At 45.0% G+C, this 17966-nt stretch overlaps 2 protein-coding genes across 2 annotated transcripts in view; one reads left to right on the plus strand and one right to left on the minus strand.

Moving 5' to 3' along the window:
- Positions 1-782: 782 nt before the first annotated feature.
- LOC143738014 (rab GDP dissociation inhibitor alpha) lies at positions 783-10868 on the plus strand. The gene is made up of 11 exons (XM_077229856.1): positions 783-946; positions 1029-1136; positions 1478-1574; positions 2915-3049; positions 6420-6618; positions 6812-6943; positions 7033-7132; positions 7505-7676; positions 7769-7913; positions 7982-8036; positions 9775-10868. Exons 1-11 carry the CDS (start codon positions 905-907, stop codon positions 9913-9915), a joined length of 1326 nt encoding a protein of 441 aa, XP_077085971.1. The 5' UTR covers positions 783-904; the 3' UTR covers positions 9916-10868.
- Positions 10869-10970: 102 nt separating this feature from the next.
- The window catches only part of ndufaf3 (NADH:ubiquinone oxidoreductase complex assembly factor), a 7737-nt gene continuing 741 nt past the window's right edge, over positions 10971-17966 (minus strand). The window contains exons 2-5 of the mRNA XM_077229861.1: positions 15033-15228; positions 14884-14950; positions 11229-11329; positions 10971-11149 (exon numbers count right to left, since the gene is read on the minus strand). Coding sequence (XP_077085976.1) covers positions 11057-11149; positions 11229-11329; positions 14884-14950; positions 15033-15228 — 457 coding nt within the window. The 3' untranslated portion in view covers positions 10971-11056. The remainder of the gene's footprint in view (positions 11150-11228; positions 11330-14883; positions 14951-15032; positions 15229-17966) is intronic.

The following is a 17966-nucleotide window of genomic DNA, read 5'->3' on the forward strand; positions in this document are numbered from 1 at the left end:
ACGAAAAACTGCATCCAAATAATTAAATATTTCTCCAAATAAGAAAAAATACATGTGCGAATTGTATGAGTTTCTTTAAAAACACATGATTTACATAAAATCTTTTATGTATTTATAATTTAAAGCAAAAAAATAACCCTGTTTAGGAAAGGGACGTAATACCTTTCAGAAAGTATCATTTGTATCTTAATAATGCAATGAAAACATATTTAAAGGTAATTTATATCTCCACGACAGGGTGGACATACCTATGTTTTATGCTCTAAAAAATGGCCCATAATTAAAAAAAAAAATTGTGGGAGCTCAGATAATATATTTATTATAGTATTTGAGTGTCTACTATTATGACATGACATAAAGCGAATGGTAAATTAAAATCGAAATGTGTGAGTATTGTGAGAGTTGAAAGGCACTCTATGGTGATATTGACCCTAATACGACTGTAAGGCATGAAGATAAGCTATTATAACTTTAACATCATGATTTTCTGTGAAGCTGATTTGAATCAATGTGTGGGCGCTATGTAACTGACTTTAACTGAGCACTCAATTAATAATAATATATATTGATAAACATAGTTTTATTACAATTATTGTGTATTAGAATTTTATTATTATTGTCCAAAAATTGTCTCAAATCTAAAAATGTAGCAAAATCTTAAGTACTAGTCTAGACCTCAGACAGACAGAGATACTGAGTGTGTGTGTGTGTGTGTGTGTGTGTGTGTGTGTGTGTGTGTGTGTGTGTGTGTGTGTGTGTGTGTGTGTGTGTGTGTGTGTGTGTGTGTCAGTGATCCTCACATGACGCCTGGATTATGAGTTTAGGATAATAAAGTAATTACACACACACACACACCGCTGAGACAGACGGATGAAGTGTGTGTTTCAGACGGTCGAGTGTCAGAATGCCAGAGTTTGATGTGATTGTTCTGGGAACGGGACTGAAGGTAAGAAACATCAGACTGGTTGATGTCAGTTATTGATGATGATGATGATGATGATGATGATGATGATGATGATGATCTGCAGGAGTGTGTTTTATCTGGACTGATGTCCGTCAACGGGAAGAAGGTCCTTCATATCGACTGTAACCCGTATTATGGTGGAGAGAGCGCCTCTATTTCACCTTTGGAGGAGGTCAGCTGTCACATACACACACGACACGTACACACACTCACACATGTACACACACTCTCTCTCTCACACTCACACACATACACACACTCTCTCTCTCACACACACATACACACTCACACACGTACACACACTCTCTCACACACACACACACACACACACACACACACACACACACACACACACACACACACACACACACACACACACACACACACACACACACACACACACACACACACACACACACACACATTTGCATCACTAATTCTGTTATTTTCTTGTTGCATTGAAACACTCAGTGTTATAGAAATAAATCTGACTTGAGTTGTTCTTCTGCACAGCTTTATAAGAGGTTCCAAGTTTCTGCTCCATCGACATCAATGGGAATCGGGAAAGACTGGAATGTGGATCTCATTCCCAAGTTCCTCCTTGCAAACGGTGAGAGTCGTGTGTGTGTGTGTGTGAGAGAGAGAGTGTGTGTGTGTGAGTGTCTGTGAGAGTGTGTGTGTGTGATGGTGATGATGATGATGATGCTGATGATGGTGATGATGATGATGATTATAATGTTGATGATGATGATGATGATGATGGTGATGATGATGATGATTATGATTATGATGATGATGATGATGATGTTGATGATTGTGATGATTATGATGATGATTATGATGATGATGATGGTGATGATGATTATAATGTTGATGATGATGATGTTGATGATTGTGATGATTATGATGATGATTATGATGATGATGATGGTGATGGTGATGATGATTATAATGTTGATGATGATGATGATGATGGTGATGATGATTATAATGTTGATGATGGTGATGATTATGATGATGATGATGATGATGATGATGGTGATGATGATTATAATGTTGATGATTGTGATGATTATGATGATGATGATGATGATGATGATGATGGTGATGGTGATGATGATTATAATGTTGATGATGGTGATGATTATGAAGATGATGGTGATGATGATGGTGATGATGATGATGATTATAATGTTGATGATGATGATGATTATAATGTTGATGATGATTTATTGATGATGATGGTGATAATGATGATGATGATGATGGTGGTGATGATAATGATGATTATGATTATGATGATGATGATTATGATGATGATGATGGTGATGGTGATGATGATTATAATGTTGATGATGATGATGATGATGGTGATGATGATTATAATGTTGATGATGGTGATGATTATGATGATGATGATGATGATGATGATGGTGATGATGATTATAATGTTGATGATTGTGATGATTATGATGATGATGATGATGATGATGATGGTGATGGTGATGATGATTATAATGTTGATGATGGTGATGATTATGAAGATGATGGTGATGATGATGGTGATGATGATTATGATGATGATGGTGGTGATGATGATGATTATAATGTTGATGATTTATTGATGATGATGGTGATAATGATGATGATGATGATGGTGGTGATGATAATGATGATTATAATGTTGATGATGATGATGATGATGATTATAATGTTGATGATGATGATTATGATGATGATGGTGGTGATGATGGTGATGGTGGTGATGATGATGATGATTATAATGTTGATGATGATGATTATTGTGATGATGATGGTGGTGATAATGGGGATGGTGGTGATGATGATGATGATGGTGGTGATGATGGTGATGGTGGTGATGATGATGATGATGGTGGTGATGATGGTGATGGTTGTGATGATGATGATGATGTCACCTCTTCATTACAGGGCAGCTGGTGAAGATGCTGCTCTACACTGAAGTCACTCGCTATCTGGACTTTAAGGTGGCTGAAGGCAGTTTTGTGTTCAAAGGAGGGAAACTTCACAAAGTTCCCTGCACTGAGACCGAGACACAAGCATCAGGTAGTGTTCCTTCATTCACATTTACAGTTCATTTTTATATCTTTCATTTTTTTAGTACTTTAATATCAAGTAAATGTTCACGAGCAAGGACCACATCACAACCATGAATGTGGGAATTATTTATTGAAGAGAGTTGGGGATGAAGAGAGTGGGGGATGGACAGAGTGGGGGATGAAGAGAGTTGGGGATGAAGAGAGTGGGGGATGAAGAGAGTTGGGGATGAAGAGAGTGGGGCATGAAGAGAGTTGGAGATGAAGAGAGTTGGGGATGAAGAGAGTTGGGGATGAAGAGAGTGGCGGATGATGAGAGTGGGGGATGAATAGAGTTGGGCATGAAGAGAGTTGGGGATAAAGAGAGTTGGGGATGAAGAGAGTTGGGGATGAAGAGAGTGGGGGATGAAGAGAGTTAGGGATGAAGAGAGTGGGGATGAAGAGAGTTGGGGATAAAGAGAGTTGGGGATGAAGAGAGTGGGGGATGAAGAGAGTTGGGCATGAAGAGAGTGGGGCATGAAGAGAGTTGGAGATGAAGAGAGTTGGGGATGAATATAGTTGGGGATGAAGAGAATTGGGGATGAATAGAGTGGGGGATGAAGAGAGTTGGGGATGAAGAGAGTTGGGGATAAAGAGAGTGGGGGATGAAGAGAGTTGGGGATGAAGAGAGTGGGTGATGAAGAGAGTGGGGGATGAAGAGAGTTGGAGATGAAGAGAGTCGGGGATGAATAGAGTTGGGGATGAAGAGAGTCGGGGATGAAGAGAGTGGGGGATGAATAGAGTTGGGGATGAAGAGAGTTGGGGATGAAGAGAGTGGGGGATGAAGAGAGTTGGGGATGAAGAGAGTGGGGGATGAAGAGAGTGGGGGATGAAGAGAGTGGGGGATGAAGAGAGTTGGGGATGAAGGGAGTGGGGGATGAAGAGAGTTGGGGATGAAAAGAGTGGGGGATGAATAGAGTTGGGGATGAAGAGAGTTGGGGATGAAGAGAGTGGGGGATGAAGAGAGTTGGGGATGAAGGGAGTGGGGGATGAAGAGAGTTGGGGATGAAGAGAGTTGGGGATGAAGAGAGTGGGGGATGAAGAGAGTTGGGGATGAAGAGAGTGGGGCATGAAGAGAGTTGGAGATGATTATGATGATGATGAAGAGAGTGGGGATGAAGAGAGTTGGGGATAAAGAGAGTTGGGGATGAAGAGAGTGGGGGATGAAGAGAGTTGGGGATGAAGAGAGTGGGGGATGAAGAGAGTTGGAGATGAAGAGAGTTGGGGATGAAGAGAGTTGGGGATGAATATAGTTGGGGATGAAGAGAATTGGGGATGAATAGAGTGGGGGATGAAGAGAGTTGGGGATGAAGAGAGTTGGGGATAAAGAGAGTGGGGGATGAAGAGAGTTGGGGATGAATAGAGTGGGGGATGAAGAGAGTTGGGGATGAAGAGAGTTGGGGATAAAGAGAGTGGGGGATGAAGAGAGTTGGGGATGAAGAGAGTTGGGGATAAAGAGAGTGGGGGATGAAGAGAGTTGGGGATGAAGAGAGTGGGTGATGAAGAGAGTGGGGGATGAAGAGAGTTGGAGATGAAGAGAGTGGGGGATGAATAGAGTTGGGGATGAAGAGAGTCGGGGATGAAGAGAGTGGGGGATGAATAGAGTTGGGGATGAAGAGAGTTGGGGATGAAGAGAGTGGGGGATGAAGAGAGTGGGGGATGAAGAGAGTGGGGGATGAAGAGAGTGGGGGATGAAGAGAGTGGGGGATGAAGAGAGTTGGGGGTGAAGAGAGCGGGGGATGAAGAGAGTGTGGGATGAAGAGAGTGGGGGATGAAGAGAGTGGGGGATGAAGAGAGTGGGGGATGAATAGAGTTGGGGATGAAGAGAGTTGGGGATGAAGAGAGTGGGGGATGAAGAGAGTTGGCGATGAAGAGAGTTGGGGATGAAGAGAGTGGGGGATGAAGAGATTTGGGGATGAATAGAGTTGGGCATGAAGAGAGTTGGGGATGAAGAGAGTTGGGGATGAAGAGAGTTAGGGTTGAATAGGGGAAGGATGAAGGGGAAAAGGAGTGGTAGTCAGGTTGATATGTTACTGTAGAGAGTTGGGGATGAAGAGAGTTGGGGATGAAGAGAGTTAGGGATGAAGAGAGTTGGGGATGAAGAGAGTTGGGGATGAAGAGAGTTGGGGATGAAGAGAGTGGGGGATGAAGAGAGTTGGGGATGAAGAGAGTTGGGGATGAAGAGAGTGGGGGATTAAGAGAGTTGGGGATGAAGAGAGTGGGTGATGAAGAGAGTTGGGGATGAAGAGAGTGGGGGATGAAGAGAGTTGTAGATGAAGAGATTTGGGGATGAAGAGAGTGGGGGATGAAGAGAGTTTGGGATGAAGAGAGTTGGGGATAAAGAGAGTGGGGGATGAAGAGAGTTGGGGATGAAGAGAGTTGGGGATGAAGAGAGTTGGGGATAAAGAGAGTGGGGGATGAAGAGAGTTGGGGATGAAGAGAGTTGGAGATGAAGAGAGTTGGGGATGAAGAGAGTTGGGGATGAAGAGAGTGGGGGATGAAGAGAGTTGGGGATGAAGAGAGTTGGGGATGAAGAGAGTGGGGGATTAAGAGAGTTGGGGATGAAGAGAGTGGGGGATGAAGAGAGTTGGGGATGAAGAGAGTGGAGGATGAAGAGAGTTGTAGATGAAGAGATTTGGGGATGAAGAGAGTGGGGGATGAAGAGAGTTTGGGATGAAGAGAGTTGGGGATAAAGAGAGTGGGGGATGAAGAGAGTTGGGGATGAAGAGAGTTGGGGATGAAGAGAGTTGGGGATGAAGAGAGTTAGGGTTGAATAGGGGAAGGATGAAGGGGAAAAGGAGTGGTAGTCAGGTTGATATGTTACTGTAGAGAGTTGGGGATGAAGAGAGTTGGGGATGAAGAGAGTTAGGGATGAAGAGAGTTGGGGATGAAGAGAGTGGGGGATGAAGAGAGTTGGGGATGAAGAGAGTTGGGGATGAAGAGAGTTGGGGATGAAGAGAGTTGGGGATGAAGAGAGTGGGGGATTAAGAGAGTTGGGGATGAAGAGAGTGGGGATGAAGAGAGTGGGGGATGAAGAGAGTTTGGGATGAAGAGAGTTGAGGATGAAGAGAGTGGGGGATGAAGAGATTAGGGATGAAGAGAGTGATGTAGTCATTGTAGAAAATAACAAATGCTATTCCAAGGACTGTTGCCAGAGGCACATTTCAATTTGCATGCATCATCTAACATGACTCTGTAGTGGAGATAAGGGGTGGTTGCTGCCCCCACACACACACACACACATTTTTTTCTATTTTATTTCGGTTTAGTTCCACTGATGTTAATCTTTTTCTGGATGTTTTTAGTTTGAGTTACCGCTGATAACCCCAGTGTTTCTCCAGATCTGATGGGGATGTTTGACAAGCGCAGGTTCCGTAAGTTCATGTCCTTCATCCTGAATTTTGAGGAGAACGATCCACGGACGCATCATGACATGGACCCACGCAGAACCACCATGAGGGATGTGTTTCGTCACTTCGACCTGGGCGATGATGTCGTGGAGTTCACAGGTCACGCTCTCGCCCTTCACGTCAGTGACAAGTGAGACAAACTCATACGATAATGAACAGTATTAGGGAAATATAACATTGTCTATGCAAAACTATGCTAATGTCTTCTGGGAGCCTCAGTCTATTCTGTTGTGTAGATGTTACTCAGTTCCTCCTTCAGTGTGTGAAACCGTCTGTAAATGACACTATGCCTGTGTATGTGTGTGTGTGTGTGTGTCGGTCAGTTATCTGGAGCAGCCGTGTCTGGCGACCATCAACCGGATCAAGCTGTACTCCGAGTCTCTGGCGCGCTACAGCCTCAGCCCGTATCTCTACCCGCTGTTTGGTCTGGGAGAGATTCCGCAGGGATTCGTCAGGTAACTGAGGTTGACACACATGACATGACAGCAATGAGCACTCACACACACACACACACGAGGCGTGACAGACGCTTGTCGCTTCGCAGACTCAGCGCCGTCTACGGGAACAGCTACATGCTGAACAGACGCGTGGACGGGATCGTGATGGAGGGCGGACGAGTGGCGGCGGTGCGATCCGAGGGAGAGGTGAGCAGAAACACACGTTCATGATGATGATCATGATGATGATGATCTGTTATAGTTATCGTTACAGTTATAGTTATCATTATAATTATCATTATCGTTACAGTTATAGTTATCATTATCATTATCGTTACAGTTATAGTTATGGTTATAGGTATAGTTAAAATTAAAGTTACCGTTATCATTACAGGTATAGTTAAAGTTACAGTTATCGTTACAGGTATAGTTAAAGTTTCAGTTACAGTTATTGTTATAGGTATTGTTATAATTACCGTTTTTGTTACAGGTATCGTTATAGGTATAGTTATCGTTATAGTTATCGTTATTGGTATAGTTATCGTTACAGTTATTGACGGTGTTTGCGTCCCGATGCAGGTCTTCCGCTGTAAGCAGCTGATCTGCGACCCCAGTTATACGCCGGAGCGCGTGAAGAAGGCCGGCCGCGTCATACGGGTCATCTGTCTGCTCAACCACCCCATCAAAAACACGCATGACGCCAACTCCTGCCAGATCATCCTCCCGCAGACGCACCTCAACCGGAAGTCAGGTGAGCGCTGGAACACGTGTGTGTGTGTGTGTGTGTGTGTGTGTTGGTCTGCCGCTCGCAGTCAGACGCGTCTGCTGTGTGTGTGTGTGCAGATATCTACGTGTGTCTGCTGTCCTACTCTCATAACGTGGCAGCCGAAGGGAAGTACATCGCTGCCGTGAGCACCATGGTGGAGACCAGCAACCCTGAGAAGGAGGTTCAGCCCGGGCTGGCCCTGCTGGAGCCCATCATGGAGAAGTGAGAACTCAAGCTCTCAGCTGAGGCCTGGTGGACATGCGTGTCACTCACGTGCTTTTGTCCCGCAGGTTTGTGTCGGTCAGTAACCTTATGGTCCCGACGGACGACGGCCGCCGCAGTCAGGTAACAAACCAGCTTAATTAATACAGATTGTTTCGAAGCAGCTTTATTTTATAATCGACACAGAGTCAAGCGTCATGTAGAGCTGCACGATTCTGAAGACATTGAGAATCACCATTATTTTTGTTTCAAAAAGTGATCACGATTCTGAACAGAAAACTAAACAAAATAACATCTTATTTACTAGAGGTTCGGACAAAATATTAGTTGCTGCATTCCATTTAAAATGTTTCATTAAAGCTGCAGTCGGCAAGTCTGGCAGATTGAGTGGACTTAGGCAAAATTTTTAATGTTTACAACTCTCATGTCCCTCCCCCACTATCAACGAATTCCCTCCCATCGAGTTCGTGCTCGTCTGTGCGTGTGCACCAGATTTTCTGTGAACGCGCCCGTCTCATCCGCATCCATCAACACCATGGAGTATTTGGAGCTAGTCAGATAGCACATACAATAATAGTAGCTTTACTACTGTTCTCACTCTCATAAGAAAGATAGAGTAGCATTGATTCTTCCAAAAAGCCGAACTTTATCCCTTCATCTGGACATGTTTATCCACCTAACGTTATGTTCACACGGATCTTAGTGCAAACAAAGCTAACGAACCTGCCCAACAAGTGCTAACGTTAGCTATCCATACCAACACATTTGGGCAAACATACTTAGATTACTAACATAACACTAAGAAATAAAGTAACTGGTTGATAAAGCACAATTACCTGTTGAGAAGAAATGTTGCAAGCTCTGCATCCAGCTTGAACCCAATTAAATCACGTAAATCTCTCCACCTTTCAAATGCCGATCCGATGTTGATCCTGGTTTTATTACGGGCACGGTCGCTTTCTTTCTGTACTTCTTTCTTTTCAGCAGGTGTTCTCTTTTCCTGTGTTGTTTTTGACCTCCTAGCTCTTGAGATTAACCGAGGAATTGGACAATTTTCCGCCATCACTCGTCCTTACTGCGCGGACTTCAGGCGTGTGCATGTGATTGTAACGTGCGCGAGGGGGGCGTGTGCACGACCTGTGATTGACAGTCAGATCTCACACCCCCCTGCGCTGATTGGACCCGATGATCCGGGAGTGGTGGATTTTTGCAAAACAAATAACACGCTCCAGGTGGAGTTAGAAGCTTGGGTTTTTTTCTAAAATCACATTATTTATGTTGTTCTGTCGGATTATAGTGTAGATTTCACTGAATATGATAAAAAAAAGTTTTGCCGACAGCAGCTTTAATCTGAATTAATTATTGTTGAGTGAATGATTCAATGTCTCACCAGTAAAGACTTCACTTGTTTTATTACTGGATGAATCAGCGATTTTGAACAAATCCTTTGAATAAATGATTCAATGACAAACACATGTTTTTAACAGTAACTTAAAAACAGTAAACTACTGGTGTAATGATGTAATCAATTGTTATTATGTCAAGTTACTTTCAAACAGTGGTTTACTCTATTTTGATCTCTACCATAGATATCAGTGTTTATATCTGAACTATAAACTTTTATCCCAGTTCTTCTGTGATAATATGAATGATAAGTAACAGAAATAAGTAGTGTGTGTTTTATTCCTGTACATGACAACGGCTCTCTCTGGCTCAAACGTAGATCTGAACGTTCGCTGTGTTTAACAGACACAGCCGAATCAATGTCATTTAGGAAGGAGATTGCGTGAGTGTTTAAATCTCTAGAGTCACGTGACGCCGGCGCTGCTGATTCATGGGTTTCATTGTGTTTTCCGTCTAGATCTTCATCTCTCGATCGTATGACCCCACGACGCACTTCGAGACGGAGACCGAAGACATCATGGATATGTACCGCCGAATCACGGGGTCAGAGTTCATCTTCAGGAATCCCCGAGACGGAGACGGCGACTCTGACGAGTGAACGATCAGCCAAACTTCATCGTTCTGTCACCATTACCGTTCCAACACAGCTGAGAAACTGTATGTGGGTTTTTTTTGTCCTGCAAAATATCGATTGAAGAACGAGTCATGCAGGTTTTGAACGAGTAAATGATGTCAGAACGATGGTTTTTGGGTGGACGATCCCTTTAAGTGTCAGTAATTCCCCCTGCTTTTGGTTTTCAGGGTCAGAAACACGAAACTTCAACCGAATCAGGCTGCGTCTACATTAATCCAGATCATCGGAAATCCACTTCTCCAAAAGTTTCTTGTCCACACTGAAAACACTTACTGCATGAAACTTGATAAAAGCTCCAGATCATAGCAAGAGACCAGACTTAATAAAATTCTTCTGACATGATCATTTTATTAGCAAATTATCTGGCCATTTTTACTGGTCTCACTAAATCGCCATTCCATGTTCGGTCTCAAATGCAATCGTTCTCATGTTGGACCACAGTACACTTTCTGTCACCTGTGCAGGGATGTAATATGAAGATTGGACAAAGTTAGATTCATCTTTGGCAACATTATGAAAGTGAATTGCACAAATAGACATGGGTATTTATGGGTATGATCTGTGTCACATGACTAAACGTGTGAATCTATTTCAAACCCCTTCGTTTTCAGTCCAAACTATAACATGTATCCGCTTGAGAAGGACAAACTATAGAGAAAATGATGCATTTTCACGTGTGTCTGGATTAATGTAGACGAAGCCTTACTAATTCAAATCAACTCTAGAATCAAACCAATACATGAACTCAATGAAAGGACTGATGGTAGTTTGTGCAGATATTTTCTTTTGAATATGATCACTGATGTTTGTTGTAAGCGTTTCCTTCACGTTCATGTTTTCCTGCAGTCCTACTGTAGTCCACTTCTGAGTGTTCTGTGGTGTTTGTGTGGTAGATGGTAATAAAGATGTGCACATGATGACGAGTGTGTATTCATGAGCTCAGATTAACCCATTATCACAGAGGACAGAGAGACGGATTAACAGCCTCCATCTGGGACACACACACACACACACACACAACTGTTTAATACCTTTAATCTGTATTCACTCTACATTCATCAGCATAAAGACATTTACAGAGGTCACGTGATCAAACGTGACGCTGTCATTCGCCGGAGCTCGAGGGGGGCGGGATCAGAGCGGCTGCTACCAATCGTCTCTCGCTAGACAGAAAGTTGAACGTCGCACATGCGTTCGGCTGCAAGAGAAGAGTTTCAAGCGGTCATCCTGAGCTAACGTGATGTTTATTAAAGTGTGGAGAATGCGAGGGCGTTTACCGTGTCCTGAACCTCCACAGCGATGCCTTTCTTCCTCAGAAAATCCAGCACGTTTGGATCCAGACGTTCAGTACGAGCTCCCGTCCCCAAAACCAGAACCTCTGCAACATCATCCACAGTTACTATGAGCTAAAACATCATTTTCATTGCTTGAAATAAAATAATCATACATGGAGCTCCGCACATGACATGGGGGAAATTCATGGCCACCTTGAACTAATTCATTCCCACGTTTCAATTTAACTAAAACGAGGGAATAAATTATTACAACATGGACATGATTTAGTAAAATGAGGAAACAAATTACTATATTCATTGATCACATGATTTACTAAAAAAGCAGGAAAGATTTACTATATTGTAGGCTACGCACGATTTACATTTAAAAACAAGGGAACCAATTATTTTGTGTACACGATTTACTTAAGAGAACAAATTACTATATCGTACGCTATTTACTTAAAAAGCGGGAAAGAATCATTATATCGTACGCACTAAAACGAGGGAACGAATAATTATATTGTACGCATGATTCATTTAAATGAGGGAACGAATAATTTTATTGTACGCATGATTCATTTAAATGAGGGAACGAATAATTAGTAGCACGATTTACGTTTAAAAACGAGGGAACCAATTATTATAACGTACACAGAATTTACATTGAAAAAAGAGGTAACGAATTGCTATATTGTATGCATGATTTACATTTAAAGACGAGGCAACGAATTATCATACCGTTGCCATGATTCAGTAAAAGAAGGGCACCTTACATTAGTAAAACGTGCAAGTCGTGGGAACGAATTGTTTATTCATGGCCATGATATACATTTTTATTTCTGAATATCATGTGTGGGGCTCCTTAGAAATGTATATTATTTCAGCTAGTTGCCATGGTAACAGTTCTCATTTTCATTTAGTTTAACTTGATGTACTAAAATGACTAAAACTGAAATAGAAATGAATTAAAAACTATACAAACATATTTAAAAAAACAAAAACTAATAAAAGTCAAACAACTAAATTTTAACTAAAATAATGAAAGTACAGACACAAAAACTATAATAGTATCTCATTGTAGGGTATGGACCAATCAGACACACACTAATTATTCATTATATACAAAGGTTTATGAAACTCCTGACACAGCCCAAATGAACGAACACAAGGGCAGAAACAGTGTCATGTTACAGGGCATGATAAGGAGATTTTACGACCTCCGAGGAACTTTGCTGCATTAATCATAGACTAACTGATCTATAAATGAACATGCATAAAACTGTGAAAGAAACAGTGTAAATGGTTTACTGTCTCGTGTACTATTAGCTATATATTATGGTATGTATCCTGGTATACAACAAACTAACGATCAATGTAACCTCACCTGTATAATGCCTCCTACCTAACTAATCCTCATTTAATGACTCACACTTTGATGTACATCACCTTCTTCTAGAATGCAGTGTGGATGTGTTATATCTATCTGAGCATTAATGAAGGTATAATCATGCTAGGGACAAAGATCCGTAAATCAACTAAGAGCCACTTTCCCTCTCAGACATGTCACCGGTCTTATTGGTCGAGTTCAACCCTTAGGGGAGGATCCTTTCCAGGCTTTATTAGAGACAGTCCACATGTGACCTCCCTCTCTTAGTTCTTTCATCCAGCCGCAACACTGTTCTGGTGAGACTGGGGAACCCCCTTCCCCTCCACGGGGGCCCCAGGGCCCAGCAGGCCTCGATCCAACCAGATATGGGCTCAGGGAGGAGAGAGATGACTCTCTCACAAAGAACCAAGGACAATCTCAAGAGTTTTGGAACAAAGACTCCAACCAACAACGACTCCAATCACCCATCCTTCCGACTTCCTCACTTCTCCTGGGTGCTCGGCGTGGCCTCAACAGAGTCCCAGGCCTTGACCAAACCAGCCATGCGTTCCTGGAGAAAGAGAACGCTCAACCAACTTCCACTTGACACTGCCAGAACCATCAACGACTCCAATTTTCAACAACTTCAAGAATTGTTCCCATTACAAATGCAAGTATTCAATTAAATGAAATGTGAAAATGAAATTCTGATGGTTCTTCTCATAGACCCTCTTCCGGTTTCCAATTTCATCCTATCACTAACCTATTTCTGTATATATGTGTGTTTAGTTTATTTATGTTTATGATTTAGTTAATAAAACTTATGCACTTTATGTATTTGGTTCTGATTTGCTTGCAATATGAAGTCCCTTTACGGTTTGTTCTTGCTACATGCTCAAAACGCTGTACATGCTAAGAAATAATTATTCTTCTGTGGCCAGGGAAGATACCCTTTTCTGAGAATAAATTAATTATCAAAAGTGTTCGTTGGACGAACTGATTAATTGATTGTAATATTAATTTAGCCATGTCAAGTTAATCTAATTAACTGACCCAAATATTCATAATTAATCATAACAAGTTATTATTGATTATTAATATTTCATAAAGCTAAGGTCCTTACATCATTCATGCTAATATAACCCAGCTGCATACTGACTATGAGCTTTTACAGTAGAACACTACAGTATCATCAGTATTGTAACCGTCTACCTATTCACTCCTAGTGAGACAAGCTACAAGATAATTTTGAGGGAGGGCCCCACAGACCAAACTTTGTTGAGAATATAATGAGTGAAGAAACAGTTGAAAGATAAACCTCAATACGCCAATAGAAATGCTTTCATTTTATATCCGATGACCCACACAAAAGTATTTACATGTCTTCCTCACCCAGCAAACACTGAATATACAATAACATACCCTAAAGCTTCACACTAATGCAATACTGTCTGATGAGTAGCAAAAAAATAAACCTCAGATGAAAACCTTAGTTTTTCATTGTCCTGTAATACATAGAGTACATCCAAGGTTTTGTATCATAGAGTCAATGGTTCAATTGGCAGTGATGGACAGCAAAGGAACAATCGTCCTGTGACAGAGGTGAAGCAGTTACAAGTTGTATTCCACATTGATTCCAAATGACTGCAGTCAAGCTTTGAAAACACTATCCTTAGTGTATAGATTTCTCATGTTCCAAGTCGAATTCCAGCCTTGAGCCTCATCGAACATATGAAAAACAGATGACATTCAAAAAGTCCTTTTGATTGAGCTTGAAACAATAGTTTCTCAATCTGGACTCTAAACAAAGTGTGTGAACATAAAGAGAAGAACCATGCTTCCCTCTCCACACCCTGTCCTAACTTCTTCTCCTACATGGCTATATGAAAGGGAGTATGACACCCAGAGCCCCCTACTGCATAGTAGTGGTATTACCAACGAAGAAAGAAAACCAGGAACCAAACTCTGGGTGGTTACAGTATACAGTGTCAGTACTGCATCACACGCACCAGTGAGCCAATTTTGTCGCTAGATTACCGACTTTTCACAACACTTTACCTACTTTTGTTTAAAAACTGCTGGTTAACATGTAACCAGTCATTATTTCATACTGGTTTTGTTGCCTGACAGAACATATGTACATGAGAACAGCTTTATAATATATATAAATACAGTATGTGAGCTCAGATTAGGAGAGATAACAGAAGTGAAGTGAGGATACGTCATCTAGCGGCTCTTCAGACTGAAGACAGTAGGGGGCGCTGTGTGCAGGAGTGTGTGTGTGCTCACCGATGCGCGGCTCCAGCAGGTGAAACAGAGACAAGCTCTCGGCTGTGATGTCGGTGTGATGGCCCACCTGCGACAGCAAACACACACAGTAGTGAGCGCGCAGCTAGCGTGAAGCACGAGTATCTGTGCGCGTTGGACCGCTAGCTCACGTTCCACTGCAGGATGGCGGGCGGCACCAGGGCACACGGGCCCAGCACTCGGTTGCCGCTGATGTTGAATCCTCTGGGGCTGTAGCTGTAGATGATGGCGGCCCCGTCGGGCTCCTTCTGCATCACGGACACTGAGGTCCTCTGGTACAGCTCGTCATCAGCGGGGCCGAGCCTGTGGCTGCGCACAGGGGCCGCTCTTCAGGAACACAGCACAGATTACAGGAGAATTAAAGGGGACCTCACTTTACATGGTGTATGTACATAAATGTGTGTCGGCAGTATGTACCTCCCTATAATGATAAAAATCCACCCACTCCTTTTTTTTAATCCCCATAAATTATAAGCAGTGTCTCAGAACAAGCCGTTTGCAGATTCTAGCAGTGTGACGTCACACATGCTTAGGCCCCGCCCATGACTGCAGAAGGACTCCGCCCTATTGGCATAGACCCCGCCCACAGACCCCACCCACGTATGCTTACGGACTCCGCCCTATTAGCATTGACCCTGCACACGGACTCCGCCCTAATAGCATTGGCCCCGCAGACGGACTCCACCCTATTAGCATTGGCCCCGCACACGGACTCCGCCCTATTGGCATAGACCCCGCCCACAGACCCCACCCACGTATGCTTACGGACTCCGCCCTATTAGCATTGACCCCGCACACGGACTCCGCCCTAATAGCATTGGCCCCGCAGACGGACTCCACCCTATTAGGATTGACCCCGCACACGGACTCCGCCCTATTAGCATTGGCCCCGCACACGGACTCCGCCCTATTGGCATTGGCCCCGCCCACAGACCCCACCCACGTATGCTTACGGACTCCGCCCTATTAGCATTGACCCTGCACACGGACTCCGCCCTAATAGCATTGGCCCCGCAGACGGACTCCACCCTATTAGCATTGGCCCCGCACACGGACTCCGCCCTATTGGCATAGACCCCGCCCACAGACCCCACCCACGTATGCTTACGGACTCCGCCCTATTAGCATTGACCCCGCACACGGACTCCGCCCTAATAGCATTGGCCCCGCAGACGGACTCCACCCTATTAGCATTGGCCCCGCACACGGACTCCGCCCTATTAGCATTGGCCCCGCACACGGACTCCGCCCTATTTGCATAGACCCCGCCCACAGACCCCACCCACGTATGCTTACGGACTCCGCCCTATTAGCATTGACCCCGCACACGGACTCCGCCCTAATAGCATTGGCCCCGCACACGCACTCCGCCCTATTAGCCTTTGCCCCGCACACGGACTCCGCCCTATTAGCATTGGCCCCGCACACGGACTCCGCCCTATTTGCATAGACCCCGCCCACAGACCCCACCCACGTATGCTTACGGACTCCGCCCTATTATCATTGACCCCGCACACGGACTCCGCCCTAATAGCATTGGCCCCGCACACGCACTCCGCCCTATTAGCCTTTGCCCCGCACACGGACTCCGCCCTATTAGCATTTGCCCCGCACACGGACTCCACGCTATTAGGATTGACCCCGCACACGGACTCCGCCCTATTAGCATTGGCCCCGCACACGGACTCCGCCCTATTGGCATAGACCCCGCCCACAGACCCCACCCACGTATATGCTGACGGACTCCGCCCTATTAGCATTGACAACGCACACGGACTCCGCCCTATTAGCATTGACCCCGCACACGGACTCCGCCCTATTAGCATTGACCCCGCACACGGACTCCGCCCTATTTGCATTGCCCCCCACACAGGGACTCCGCCCTATTAGCATTGGCCCCGCACACGGACTCCGCCCTATTACCATTGACCCTGCATACGGACTCTGCCCTATTAGCATTGACCCCACACACGGAGTCCGCCCTATTAGCATTGGCCCCGCACACGGACTCCGCCCTATTAGCATTGGCCCCGCACACGGACTCCGCCCTATTAGCCTTGATCCCGCACACGGACTCCGCCCTATTAGCATTGACCCCGCACACGCACTCCGCCCTATTAGCATTTGCCCCGCACACGGACTCCGCCCTATTAGCATTTGCCCCGCACACGGACTCCGCCCTATTAGCATTGGCCCCGCACACGGACTCCGCCCTATTAGCATTTTCCCCGCACACGGACTCCGCCCTATTAGCATTGGCCCCGCACACGGACTCCGCCCTATTAGCCTTGATCCCGCACACGGACTCCGCCCTATTAGCATTGACCCCGCACACGCACTCCGCCCTATTAGCATTTGCCCCGCACACGGACTCCGCCCTATTAGCATTTGCCCCGCACACGGACTCCGCCCTATTAGCATTGGCCCCGCACACGGACTCCGCCCTATTAGCATTTTCCCCGCACACGGACTCCGCCCTATTAGCATTGGCCCCGCACACGGACTCCGCCCTATTAGCATTGGCCCCGCACACGGACTCCGCCCTATTAGCATTGACCCCGCACACGCACTCCGCCCTATTAGCATTTGCCCCGCACACGGACTCCGCCCTATTAGCATTGACCCCGCACACGCACTCCGCCCTATTAGCATTTGCCCCGCACACGGACTCCGCCCTATTAGCATTTGCCCCGCACACGGACTCCGTCCTATTAGCATTGGCCCCGCACACGGACTCCGCCCTATTAGCATTGGCCCCGCACACGCACTCCGCCCTATTAGCATTGGCCCCGCACACGGACTCCGCCCTATTAGCATTTGCCCCGCACACGCACTCCGCCCTATTAGCATTTGCCCCGCACACGCACTCCGCCCTATTAGCATTGGCCCCGCACACGGACTCCGCCCTATTAGCATTTGCCCCGCACACGGACTCCGCCCTATTAGCATTGGCCCCGCACACGCACTCCGCCCTATTAGCATTGGCCCCGCACACGGACTCCGCCCTATTAGCATTTGCCCCGCACACGGACTCCGCCCTATTAGCATTGGCCCCGCACACGGAC

The sequence above is a fragment of the Siphateles boraxobius genome, unplaced genomic scaffold, assembly GCF_051911475.1.
Source record: "Siphateles boraxobius isolate OS27281-9 unplaced genomic scaffold, OSU_SipBor_1 136, whole genome shotgun sequence".
Taxonomy (NCBI): Eukaryota; Metazoa; Chordata; class Actinopteri; order Cypriniformes; family Leuciscidae; genus Siphateles; species Siphateles boraxobius.

What these genes read in the sequence shown, in the direction of transcription:
- LOC143738014 (XM_077229856.1), top strand. Translation starts at nt 905, where the DNA reads ATGCCAGAGTTTGATGTGATTGTTCTGGGAACGGGACTGAAG. An exon ending in CTATTTCACCTTTGGAGGAG is followed by an intron (nt 1,137 to 1,477) that starts GTCAGCTGTCAC and finishes TCTTCTGCACAG; the next exon opens with CTTTATAAGAGGTTCCAAGT. An exon ending in ATTCCGCAGGGATTCGTCAG is followed by an intron (nt 6,944 to 7,032) that starts GTAACTGAGGTT and finishes GTCGCTTCGCAG; the next exon opens with ACTCAGCGCCGTCTACGGGA.